The 11,443-nt window shown below is 43.8% G+C and overlaps 1 protein-coding gene across 2 annotated transcripts; it reads right to left on the bottom strand.

The window, feature by feature from the left end:
* Positions 1 to 5,165: 5,165 nt before the first annotated feature.
* LOC112639582 lies at positions 5,166 to 10,749 on the bottom strand. 2 transcript variants are annotated; one of them, XM_025414090.1, is made up of 3 exons: positions 10,449 to 10,749; positions 8,569 to 8,655; positions 5,166 to 8,173 (listed from the first exon to the last, which is right to left on the bottom strand). In XM_025414090.1, exons 1-3 carry the CDS (start codon positions 10,504 to 10,506, stop codon positions 5,514 to 5,516), a joined length of 2,805 nt encoding a protein of 934 aa, XP_025269875.1. In that variant the 5' UTR covers positions 10,507 to 10,749; the 3' UTR covers positions 5,166 to 5,513. The 2 variants fall into 2 exon arrangements, with proteins under 2 accessions (XP_025269875.1, XP_025269876.1); XM_025414091.1 differs by having other exon boundaries at positions 5,166 to 8,167.
* Positions 10,750 to 11,443: the final 694 nt, after the last annotated feature.

Raw genomic sequence — 11,443 nt, 5'->3', positions numbered from 1 at the left:
CTCGTATCTTGGGAAATTGTCAGCGTTGTATCACGCAGATAAATTTACCGTTGCTCGTTTAATGAAAGTAGTGGTGATCGCTGAAACGTTCATCATCGGGGATTCGATTCGTGGACAATCAAACGTTCGTCACGAGCGGCAATTAATATCCGTAGGGTACCACAGGCGTCGGGATTCTCGAGGGCTTATTGCATTTCCTTTTCCGTTAACGAGGAAATGATATCGGCGTCGAACAAACTACGACGATGACGTTTGTCGTGGTGCGAGACCGTTTTATCGATCGTTACGCCTCGAAAAATGAGTCACAGTTCACATAGCCATATTGGGAAAAATCATTGACAGATGGGGAAATGGCTGAGGATAATTAAATAGAGCTCAATTAATTAAATCCGACAAGTTCAATGCACGCTAATTAATTACCTTGATTAATTAACTAAATGTAACTATTGAGACGCAAAAGTAATATGTATCTCTTCCACTTGTGACTCGACTAAAGAGAGCCAAGAATTTCAATTATATTCAACCTTAGCATTTTTGCTCTCTTGAAAATGTTTCGAATTGTCAAGATTAAGAACGCATCTATCATTTGATTCATCAGAAGAAGCAAATGTTTCCGTTTCATAAAAATTCATCAACTCAACCGGAAAGCAAGTTGCGGAAAATTTATGCCGAGCCCGAGTCAAGAAGTAAAACTTGACAATGGGCAATTTATTTTCCGCGATGCCTGGAATCCCGCGCCGCTTAATTACTAACTTCCGAATGAGAATAACGAGCGACAGATGTTCGTCGGTTGTGCGACGACTCTTTCATACGCGAGAGACATTTTCCATTTTCTATGGGAAAGGACAACCGGCGAATTCATCCACGAGAATCCCATAATACTTTCCGCCGCGTGCGCCTTTCTGCAAATTACTGTTCGCAATATCGGATCCTTGTGTAATATCGCAAAATAATTACGCACTTATTCGAAATGTGAAATTGTAACATGTCGTTAATCTCTCCTTGTTTTCCCTCTTCTTTTCATCTTCTATTTCTAACCGTTCGCGGTACAATGAGGATACGAAACCAGTTTCTCTCTCCTCCCGAAAGCTGTTAGTTTTCTTGGCCGGTTTATGCGGTCGCCATAAAATTAAGTCGACACTCACGACTGCCAAGATCACGCGCTTAGATCTCACTTTGTGCGCAACCCTATGATATCACGATCGGAAAACACTCCGACTTGGCCGCCTACCAGGCCGCGCGATTAGGCTACAACGTGCTCCAGTAATATTGTAACCACGTTTAACCTCTCGCAACGCAAACACGTCCGCCAACATCCGCCAACGCCGGCGATCTTCGCGTGCGTGCGAGGCATAAATTTCGTTTCGCAGCGGGTATTTCGGCGCGCGTAAACCGCGAATCGACGTGTCAACGAATCGCCGGCGATTCCCTCGACAAGGTTCGCGCCGTGGTCTGCGGTTGACGTCGATTAATCACATACGTACACGCGTAACATACACACACACACACACACACGCACGCACGCAGACTATCGGGCGTGTATTTGATCGTGTGCACTCGTTCGATGTGTGCGATTGTGTGTGTGTCCGCACGTTGCCGGCAACGACGCGGCGGTGACTTGCAACTACGCCCGCCGCCGCCTATCATATTAACGGGTAATTGAAAGATATCCGGCCGGAAAGCGGCGCCGTGATTTTTTGTGATGTCACTACGGGGTCCGCGATCTGCGGCCAACGATCGCGGGGTGACTTGCGCCCGAGGCGCGACCACTCGAGCGGAATCACGTCATCTCATTGTGGGATACTGAGTGTGCACTGTACATGTAGGAAACGCTCGTTACATATAGTCCTCGATTTACCTGCCTAAAAGCAGTTTCTGCTAGGATCAAAATTTGGAAACAATCATCTCGCGCATTTGCATTGCTGAAAAACTACGAATATATGTTTGACAAGCTACGAAATACTATAACTGTCATGTCATGTTCGTGATCGGATTATTTGTGCATCTATAATTTATTCGCTAAATAAAATTGCCACCTTGTAAATGGTCGAATAAAGTTTATTTAGAAACTTCGCTGCGATCATTTCTTGTTCATTTTTTCCTCTTTTCGTCATCAATAATTTAACATCGTAAGATCCTCTTTTTGATATTAAAATATTTTGCTATTATTATACTATTAATAAAAAAAACAGTTAAATATCCATTATATTTTTAGCTGATATTTTTGAATAAAGTTTCTAAAATGATTTATATGTTATTTTAATATTTTTCATGTCGGAGTAATAATTGTTTTAATGATACATTCTGTTAGCAAAGCGATATTGCTAGCCAAAATGAACAAGATTATCCTGCATCGGGGTGTGTCATAAACTCGCGCACGTGTTAAAGTCCGTGACATCGTAAACAAAGACGCTCTTCGCATTATTAATAATAACCGGTGATCTCGCGTCGGCGGAGGAGACAGGGGAGGAAAGCTCCCCGGTTTCTCGGCGTTTAAGTTGGCTTCGGTTCGTGACGGGGCCGCCGTCGTACGAAAACATTCCTCGTCGATTTACTTTCGGGAATCCACACATAAACGTTGACGTATTTAAGGGAGGCTGTAAACCATCTATTTCGGTGTCTCGGGTGCCGCGGATGGTCGCAACGTCCCGGATTATGGCTCCATGCGTGACGCGGCGCTAACATTGTGGAATTTTCAGTCACTTCCTCGATGACCTTTCGTTGCCGGAAACATCGCGACACATTTACGACGTGTTTCATTACTGAAATGCCAAGTACAAATCTTTCAAGCGATCGGAGTGGTTGCGCGAGAAGTGCATTTATGAAAATGGAATCGATACAATTTAATCCGATTTTATATTATACATACACGTTTATTTTTTACGTGTCTGATATTATTCATTTTTCCTCTCGAAAATTGTAATATGCGAAAAATAGCAAAACTAATAAATTATCATGGAAGTATAAAATATGTTTTAATTAATTAATAATGTAAAATTAACAATTGAAAGGCTGAGATTCATCGAGCTAGTCCTATGTAACGCAGAAAATTCGTCGCATTTAGATGCGATAAGGTCGACGAAAGTTTTGTTTTATCCGCCAGTGATATTCGTCCTCGTCTTACAACGGCTGCCGGTTATATCGGAATTGCTATCGCTACCAGGAGGAGGCCTCGTCGCCGGGCAGATTTGCTGGTTGAACGGCGGTACGACAAGGAGTTATGATATCGGCGCCGATCGCCGCGCCAAGTGAAAACACGGTGGCGTGAGTAATATACAAGGATAGGGCGATCTTTTATAGTGCGGAAGACCCCGAAGGGAATGATCCGCGACTACGTCTTGCGGAGATAGGATCGTTCTAACCTCGGCGGGAACGAGAAGAGAGGGTCAAGGAGGAGCGAACTCGGAGCAGTCAGCAGATTCTAGTCGTAAATAAAAGCATGTCTGCTACCAATCCTGTTTGCCTTGTCGTCGTGCTGCGCTGTTGCATCTTTCAAACGGAAGTTCTCGAAGCGAACTGATAGGGAAAAATCCGATCAGTTAGAAATAAGTTGCGAACGTCGCTGTTTGTCGCTTGTTCCTCCCCTTCTTTCTAAATGAAAAGAAAGAACAAGAGTCATTCGCGACCTAAAAAATGTGTCCTTGCATGTCCAGAATTAAGAATGAAATTTAAAATACGATCGATTGTATTCGAGATGTTTGTCTACAAGACTACCGATTACCATAGACTTCCGACGAGTCTCCGGTCGCACATATACTCGACGAGAAGGCCGGATACGCGCTGGATTCCAACTCGAGCAGCATCATCGAACGCTCATTATTCGTATTCCGTTAGACGTGAACAGCAGCGGAGCACGCGGAATGTCCGCGTGAGCAAATGACAGCGGGATCGGTCGGGTGAGCGATCGATCGGCCGGGAAAGTGGCACGGCACGACCAGCTGCCGTAATCGAGGCTGGAACTAAATCCGCGTGTCTTCTGCCAACGCGAAGGTAATCAGGGCTACGAGGTCTGCAATTACCGATGGGCATTATCGGCGATAGTAGCGCAGTATGGTAGCTGTGCAGCTTCGCTATCGCGGTATGATGATAGCCGGGGACTCGAGTCTTCTCATTCTCTCTCCTTCTCTCCTGCGATTCGCAGAGGTGAGTCCGGCACCCTCGACGGAGGAACATTAAACGCGATGCGGCGGCGGACACTGCGTGCGTACACACTACCGATTAGACCGGCAGGACGCCTGCGATTTGAATGATTAGATAGGGGGTCGACGATTCGGAGATCTCGCTGATGGCGCAAATAACAGCCTCCGGGCAGAAGAGAGCGACCGCGTTCGTGACCGGTAGGCACGCATATCCCGGCGCGGCGGGTCGATAGTTCGCTCGTTCGGCCCAAGAAGAAGAGCCCGAAGCCCATGCGGGAGATGCCGGTGTATTCGTAAGTACACGTGTCTGATTGAACGACCTAGCCGGTCGTTCTCCAACCTCATCCTCCTCCTCCTCATCCCGCTGCTTCTCGACAGGTGCGTCGGCCGGCGATTAATGCCTCGATCGTCCCGTGGATCAAAAACGCTCTTAAGGCGAGCTAACTGCGCGCCCGTATACGGTAATTTCGTGGATATGAGTCCCGCGCATCTTGATTTCCTATCCGCTTTTAATCGTAAGTGCGAGGAGGAGAACGTGTTTATGGGAATGGAGAATAATTTCAGGAGGCGGAGGACGCGTCCGTCCGAGGAAACCGAACCGGATGAATTAACAGAAGCTGAACCGGGCTTGAATAAATCGGAATCTCAACAATACTATACGTTTATATTGCATTAATAATTGTATTGATGAAAGTATTGCAAGAACATAATCGTTTAGTTTATCCTTCATTTTCGCAGCAGAAGCTGAATTCATTTAATTGAATTTTTTAATAAATTCTGCAATTTTGAAAAAATTACATATATTGTTGACATAAATTTCCATAGCTGTTTTTATTTTTTATTGCCAATAAGATTTATCTATAAAAAAGACATGGTATCTTTATTATTACGTTATCATATTCAGCAATTTAAAATTATTCTTAAATTGGTTTCATATATATATTTCATATATGCATCTTTTCAAATTTCTCATTTTTAGACTCGAGAAAATTGATAACTTTCACGTATGACGAAATTGTGCTTGCACATTATTTTTTATTCATATATCATACAAGAAACAGAATATAAAATCTGTATATGTATCATATTCTTCAAAAATTTGTATCAAAAACTGACGAAAGACTACGGTACAAACTATTATATCCGCGCGTATATATATCCGTGTTATATTTATTGCGTTCATACTGGATGCACTTAAGCGTCAGCGAGCGGACGGAAACGGTAAACGCAATCTAGGATTAAAGTTCGCGGAACCCTCGCTCGTTACGTCGCGGGCAACGAGCCCGTTCTAATTAACCGAGAGAGCTGAATTATGCAAAGGTGCCGCGGGGTGCACGCTCACCGGAAGTTACGGCGCAAATTCTCGCGGCGAGTCTACTGATGATAGACGCGAGAAGACGCGTCGTCGCCGCCGCCGCCTCTTCGCACCGCCGCCCCGTCCATCTCGCCGCCGACGTCGAGCCGCGAGAAGGCCTCCGTCCATCCTCGCAATCCCAGCACATCCGCGGCATCGCCGCGCAGGCAATCAGATACCGCCCGCTGACTCCGAGGGGACACTCGGCGGAATCCGCTCCCCGAGTGTCCCGCGTTTTTTGCTCCCGCGCCGTCGCCGCTTCCTGAAGTCTTCATCGCCGCACCGGCGTGAGAATCACGCGGGACGTTTGCATATACGTTGCCATTAGTGTTCCTTGATTGTGTGACAGAGACAGAGTCGAATTTGGTCTCCGGCTTGACCGGCTTCGCCGGCCTGTGGATAAAGCGCGACGCGCGCCATTTATCCAGGTTCTCTTTATTGTAGGGATAAGGATCGCCCGGAAATCGCACATAATCGCCGTCGACGATGTACTCGTCCTTTACATCTTCCACATTCGGATTCAAAGTTGCATTCTTGTCGCTTTCTATGTTAGAGTCCTCTTCATTTAATTTTGCATTCGGCGATTTGATTGGATCAGCTGATGGAGTTTCGAAATCGATGTACGTAGCGTCTTTACGCGAGTCTATGTAACTGGCGGTGGAATTCTCGTAGCGTTCTATTTCGTCCTGAACGTCCTCGTCTTTAAAGCGAGATTCATCCTTTTGTGCAGGTTCAGAAGATAGACGTGCAATTTTCTTGCGATGATCGGTTGTTTGCGACTCCTTTAAAGAAATTTCCATCTCTTTGTTCGCGATAACATTCAATGTCTCGGCAAGATTGTCGGTATCCGATGGCTTCTTACTGCTATTTGAAAACGTTCGAGATTCTAAAGAGGCTAAATGAGGCCGTTTAATGCTTAATGAATTATTAGAATCGTTAGATCTTTCTTCCTTCTTCCAGCTCTTTGAATCTAGCTTTTCTTTGCCCTGTTGATTTAATATCTTAATAATCTCTTTAGAATTCTCTGGATTTGTAGAGAAGGCTGACGTAAATCTTGAACATCTCATCCGCGTGGTTTTATCGATGAGAACAGAGTTGATTGAAAGTGTCGCGATATATCTACTTATATATCGATGTGTATAACGAATCTGCATGCTTGCAGTATGCAGTCTCTTGCTGGACACGTAACCGTCTGGTTTCTGCGGCGATCCAAAATGTTTGATCTCCGTAGGTTTCACAGCTTTATATCCAGAACTGATCTGATCGATCTCGTGGTCATCTTCCAAGGCGTCTTCGGCAGACTTGACAACTCGCACGTCTAACTTTGGCTGCGGCGCTTCAGGACGAATCGATAGCATTTCCATATTTTCCACGTTATCAGGCGACATATGGTCTTCCTGAGCTACTGTATTCGATCTCATCGCAAGAATCTTCCAAGCAGTGATCTCGGTATTCAAGGTCGCTCCTTCCGGAACATTATATTCTTCAATCGTTATCGGCTCCTTTAACACGTCTGGCGATGCCTTTATGATTCTTTGAAGGGCTTCAGAATTCAAAGACGAGTCCGCGTCAGTCTTTCCTTGCTGCGGCATAATTGAATCACTACTCGGCGAAATTAGGTTTGCCTGATACGACGGAGTCGACAGATATTCCGCGGTCGTCCCTTTCAAGTTCGACGGCACTTTCGTTGAAGCGTTTAGCGACGAGGAAGCGTTGCTCCTCGTCTCATCGACGATAGTATCGCTACTCTCTGAGATCGGAGAGGTGTTTCGATGCTCTTTCGCGGCTCTCCTGGGACCCTCGGACGCAGGCGAGGGAACATCCTCGACATCCGGCTTCGCCCGTTTCAGGTTCACTCCCCAAAACTGTTTCGTGACGTATTGCCGGCTCTTTTCGGCCAAGTTATCGTTATCGCTCGCTTCGGCGGCCGGCTCCTCGACGAGTTTCACGCCCCATTCGTGAAACCCCGTGTCGAGGTCGCTCTTCGGGTTATCGTTCGCTATCATCTTCGCTCGGTTCTCGCTACTATCGGCGGATTCGCCGTCCGTACGTATTACCGGCTTCTTCTTCTCCTTCTTGTCCTTCTTCTCGTCCTTCTCTTTTTTGGGCATGTTTGGCTCCCTGACGGGCGGCTTCGAGTTCCTAGGAGCGAAATCTGCGATCGCGCGCGTCGACACGCCGATATTTCTATTTAAAGCGCACGATTCTAGAAACGGTCGTTTTATTCGCGGTGGCAGGCGATAACAGTGTCTCGGACTCGTGTAACGATGATAATGCGCGGCCGCATCGGAATCTCTTGTCGCAAATTTCATCGTGATTCTCTCCGATCGATGTACCTCGCCGGGATCGAACCACGCAAAGTTAGAGTCCGTTTCGCGTTGTAAAATTTTTCCAAGTTCACTCGACTGCGACGAGATGTAAGTCGTCGACTGTTGAATCGCGTTCGCACATTTTTTGTCGTTTTCCGCGTGATATTTCTCGGTGCGGAAATTCCCATCCACGAACTTCGTCATCGATTGTATCGCGTTGAAATTGGTCAGTTTTTGATTAATGACGCCGACCTTGCCCGAAGAGTCCGCTGGCGGCTTCGGAACCGTTATTTCTGGATGATCGAGCGTTGTTGTTGCGCGATCGATGGTCACGATCGATGTGTCAGCTTCGTGGCTTCTATCCTCTGCAACTTATTCGATAACTTACGTCATGTAATATAGCGTGGCAACCAGAAAGTTAAGATATTCGTAGTTTCTTATTAAATGTGCATCTTCTTTTCTAATATTCTACTTGAGAATTATAATTTTAATTGCGAATACGTGTCATTACTTTTTAATTAAAAATATAAAACGTCTACGTGTTTATTAAATGTATTATAATGTAAATAAAACGCGGTATTTAATAATAATATCATCGTAAAAACATCGCATCATGCGCATCATCTATTATAAATGATGCAATTTTTATCTTAATTTGCTAGTAAAAAAGCAAATAGAATTTAATCTTTATATATTATATAAGATAGATTACGTAACGATGCAAAAAATAACCTCTATATCCCAAATATAACGATGTGCGGCTCACCTATGGATTTATTAAATATGTCCTTCAGCCAAGTGAGGAACCTCTCTCGCCCGCCCACAGTCTTCTCATTGATACGCAAAACGGATGCTGCGTAAAGAACAAATGTCGCGTTAAGAAATGTCATTCTCAAAATCGTCGAGTGCGCGATCTTATGACGCGCTGTATATTTATAACAATGAACGCGTGATTGCACGGTCGTGTCTGATATTTAGGGCAACTGACCGGCAGATAAATTCCTTCGGGAATTGGGGTCAAATAACCCCCGTACAACATTGGCCGGATCGCATTGTCGCATCGCACCCCTCGAATTCGAAGAAAACGCGCACATATTTCGTAGATTATACTAAAATTTGGCAAAATTTTGACGATAGATTTTTCTGGATTGCCTGATCTTTGATTGCTGCAAGATCTTATCGACCAACTCGCCAGACTGTCTTTTACCGAGACCATTTGTCTGTCACCTCGTCTGATTTGTCGTATACGACTTCGTTTGTTATAAATGAAAAGCGAGTGGATATGATTTGCCTTGATCGCTGATGTCGAGTTTACATAAAGCTAGTAAAGAAGGCGACTAATTAATTATTATTATTATCTGCTACTAATATAAATAAAAGCAGTTGACATATATATAATTTAAATGATAAAATTAATATTCTGTTGTATATAAATTAAACTAACACATGTAATTAATTACAAGAATTCTATAACTAATAAATTTATAAATTTATAAAACATATTTTTTTCTCTTTTTTAATATTTTTATTTTTTACGTCGTTTCTAATTGGAATTGACTTGCATGATTCATGATGCACTATAACTTGTAATAAAAAGAATAAACTTGTAATGTTTGACGATGAATCCTAATTATTTCTAACAAATCTATGGCAGCGAGTCGACTCATCAAAGTCACGAACTAGACTTCGGTTAATCATTGGCAAAACTTTTCTCCCCATGAGATTCGAGACCCTCCAGCACCGCTAATGTTATAATGGACTAGAGATCAGCAGGAAGATCGCACGCGTTGTACATTTTGGTGTCGCATGGTATGAAGAAAAAGTCTATTTTTACGGTTAATTTTATATTAAACATACAATGCATTTCATTATAATTCAAATCGATAAAAGAGAAAAATATAAAAATATTTATACTTCTTTCTAAACATTTCGCGTGCGAAAAATTTTTATCAAAAAGAATGAGATAAGGATTCTTTCTCTTACGGACAGTTACTGTAGGTAAGGGATCGAGGCTTGGTTCGCGTTGTCGCGTGAGAATAGCCATGGCTATTCGGGCCACGTACTTTGATAACCGTTAATAAAAGCTTAAAGGACATTATCGTAAGCATTCGTCGGGACATTAAAAAGCACACGTGCCCTTAACGGTAGGCCCTCGATGCAATTTTAAACAGCCATTTCCGACCCTTACTACCAATCGTCCTGGCTGACACATGTCCCCGATGCTGTTACATGAATCCAAGGGATCCATAGGGTTGAATACCAATCGTCTGTCACAATATAAGCAAAGTAAGGGCAGTAAACTATAGGAATAAAGTCTGAACGCTTGATGTATTGTTTTTGCAAGCAACAAATACATTTCGATTTTGACGTGATTTCGATCAACGAAAGAGCAATTGTCTTATTAAATTAATTTATTAATTGAAATAATCTTAATAAATTCTGAACTTATCGTTGCAAATACACGAGTTGTCATCTCGCGAATTAATATCTATTTTTCTTTAAGGGTAAAAAAACGAAATTAAAGCGGAAAAGGGGACGTGACTGAAGCATAGCGGTACATTAGCCATAAATTCGTGGGTCCCCAGTGTCAAATAGCGAGTGTCGCACCGCCATCCCAATTGTATAAATTGCCTATGACAAACTTACGCTTTTCCTTGCCGGTACGCGTGTTGTATATATACGTGCGTGAACGGCAAGATTTCATTCGGGCCGGAGGTATCGGCGACGGGACAGCACTTTTCCCGGCGTAGGAATTTTGCTGCAGGTGTGTTTCGGGTCCCGCGTGATCGTTTGAGACATCGTTCCCCGGAGGATTCGCACGCGAACGTGACGTTCCACCTTCGGCCACTCACGTACGCGGGGCACGCCGTCGGGTTTTGTCGTGCGATTCGTCGCGTACACAACGTCGCTCGTAAATCCCGACTCCACTGAAGATGAATGTTGTTGCCGATTGTCGGAGAATGGCTCGGACAATGGGACAGGATGATGCACATCTTTTATATAACATCTTCATAGAAGTTTTCCTCTCTGCGTCAGAAAATAACATTAATTTATCCCATGTAATATCTTGAAAAATTAATATTAATTGAATTTTTTAGTAGAATTTAATCCTAGAAATATCCTACATTGACAATGTAAAATTATAATTGTACAGTTATATATCCAAGTTTTAACTCAATTTGTTAGTCATTAGCGAATTAATAAATATCTAGAAAATTTATTTTAAAGAATAATGATTAGATAAATAATTTGTTCTATTTTTTACGCCCTCTGTTCGATTGCATTATAACACCTGCGGATTTATTTCTGTCCCAAGCGCGTTCGCAGAATCATCTCGTTCGGCGACCAGAATCAGGACGATTAATTTCGGGTCTGTCGTCGACAATCGTTTACGTTCAGAAACGATTTACACCGAGCGTTTACCCGCGCTAAGAGCTTAAAGCGCGTCGGGCAGGCAGAGTGAGTTTACATTCAGGGGGCGACGCGTGGGGTTGAAACCGCTCGTTTATCAGTAACCGACTCTAGTGAAAGCGACACCGAGGCACTACGCCGCACGAATAACAATCCCCCTACCTTTCTTGCAGGGCGATGTGAAAAGTATTGCCGGCGCGACGTCATCCCACGCGAACGTCGTCGTCGGA

Source organism: Camponotus floridanus, unplaced genomic scaffold (assembly GCF_003227725.1).
Source record: "Camponotus floridanus strain SB8 unplaced genomic scaffold, Cflo_v7.5 scaffold76, whole genome shotgun sequence".
Classification (NCBI taxonomy): Eukaryota; Metazoa; Arthropoda; class Insecta; order Hymenoptera; family Formicidae; genus Camponotus; species Camponotus floridanus.
Note: the sequence above shows the minus strand (reverse complement) of the source record. Positions and strands in the feature narration are given on the sequence as shown.

Excerpts from the sequence above, each read along its gene's own strand:
- LOC112639582 (XM_025414090.1), bottom strand. The coding sequence starts at position 10,506 with ATGAAATCTTGCCGTTCACGCACGTATATATACAACACGCGTACCGGC. Across the intron at positions 8,656-10,448 it reads GCGTACCGGCAAGGAAAAGC|CATCCGTTTTGCGTATCAAT; the intron begins GTAAGTTTGTCA and ends TTCTTTACGCAG. Across the intron at positions 8,174-8,568 it reads CATATTTAATAAATCCATAG|TTGCAGAGGATAGAAGCCAC; the intron begins GTGAGCCGCACA and ends TTATCGAATAAG.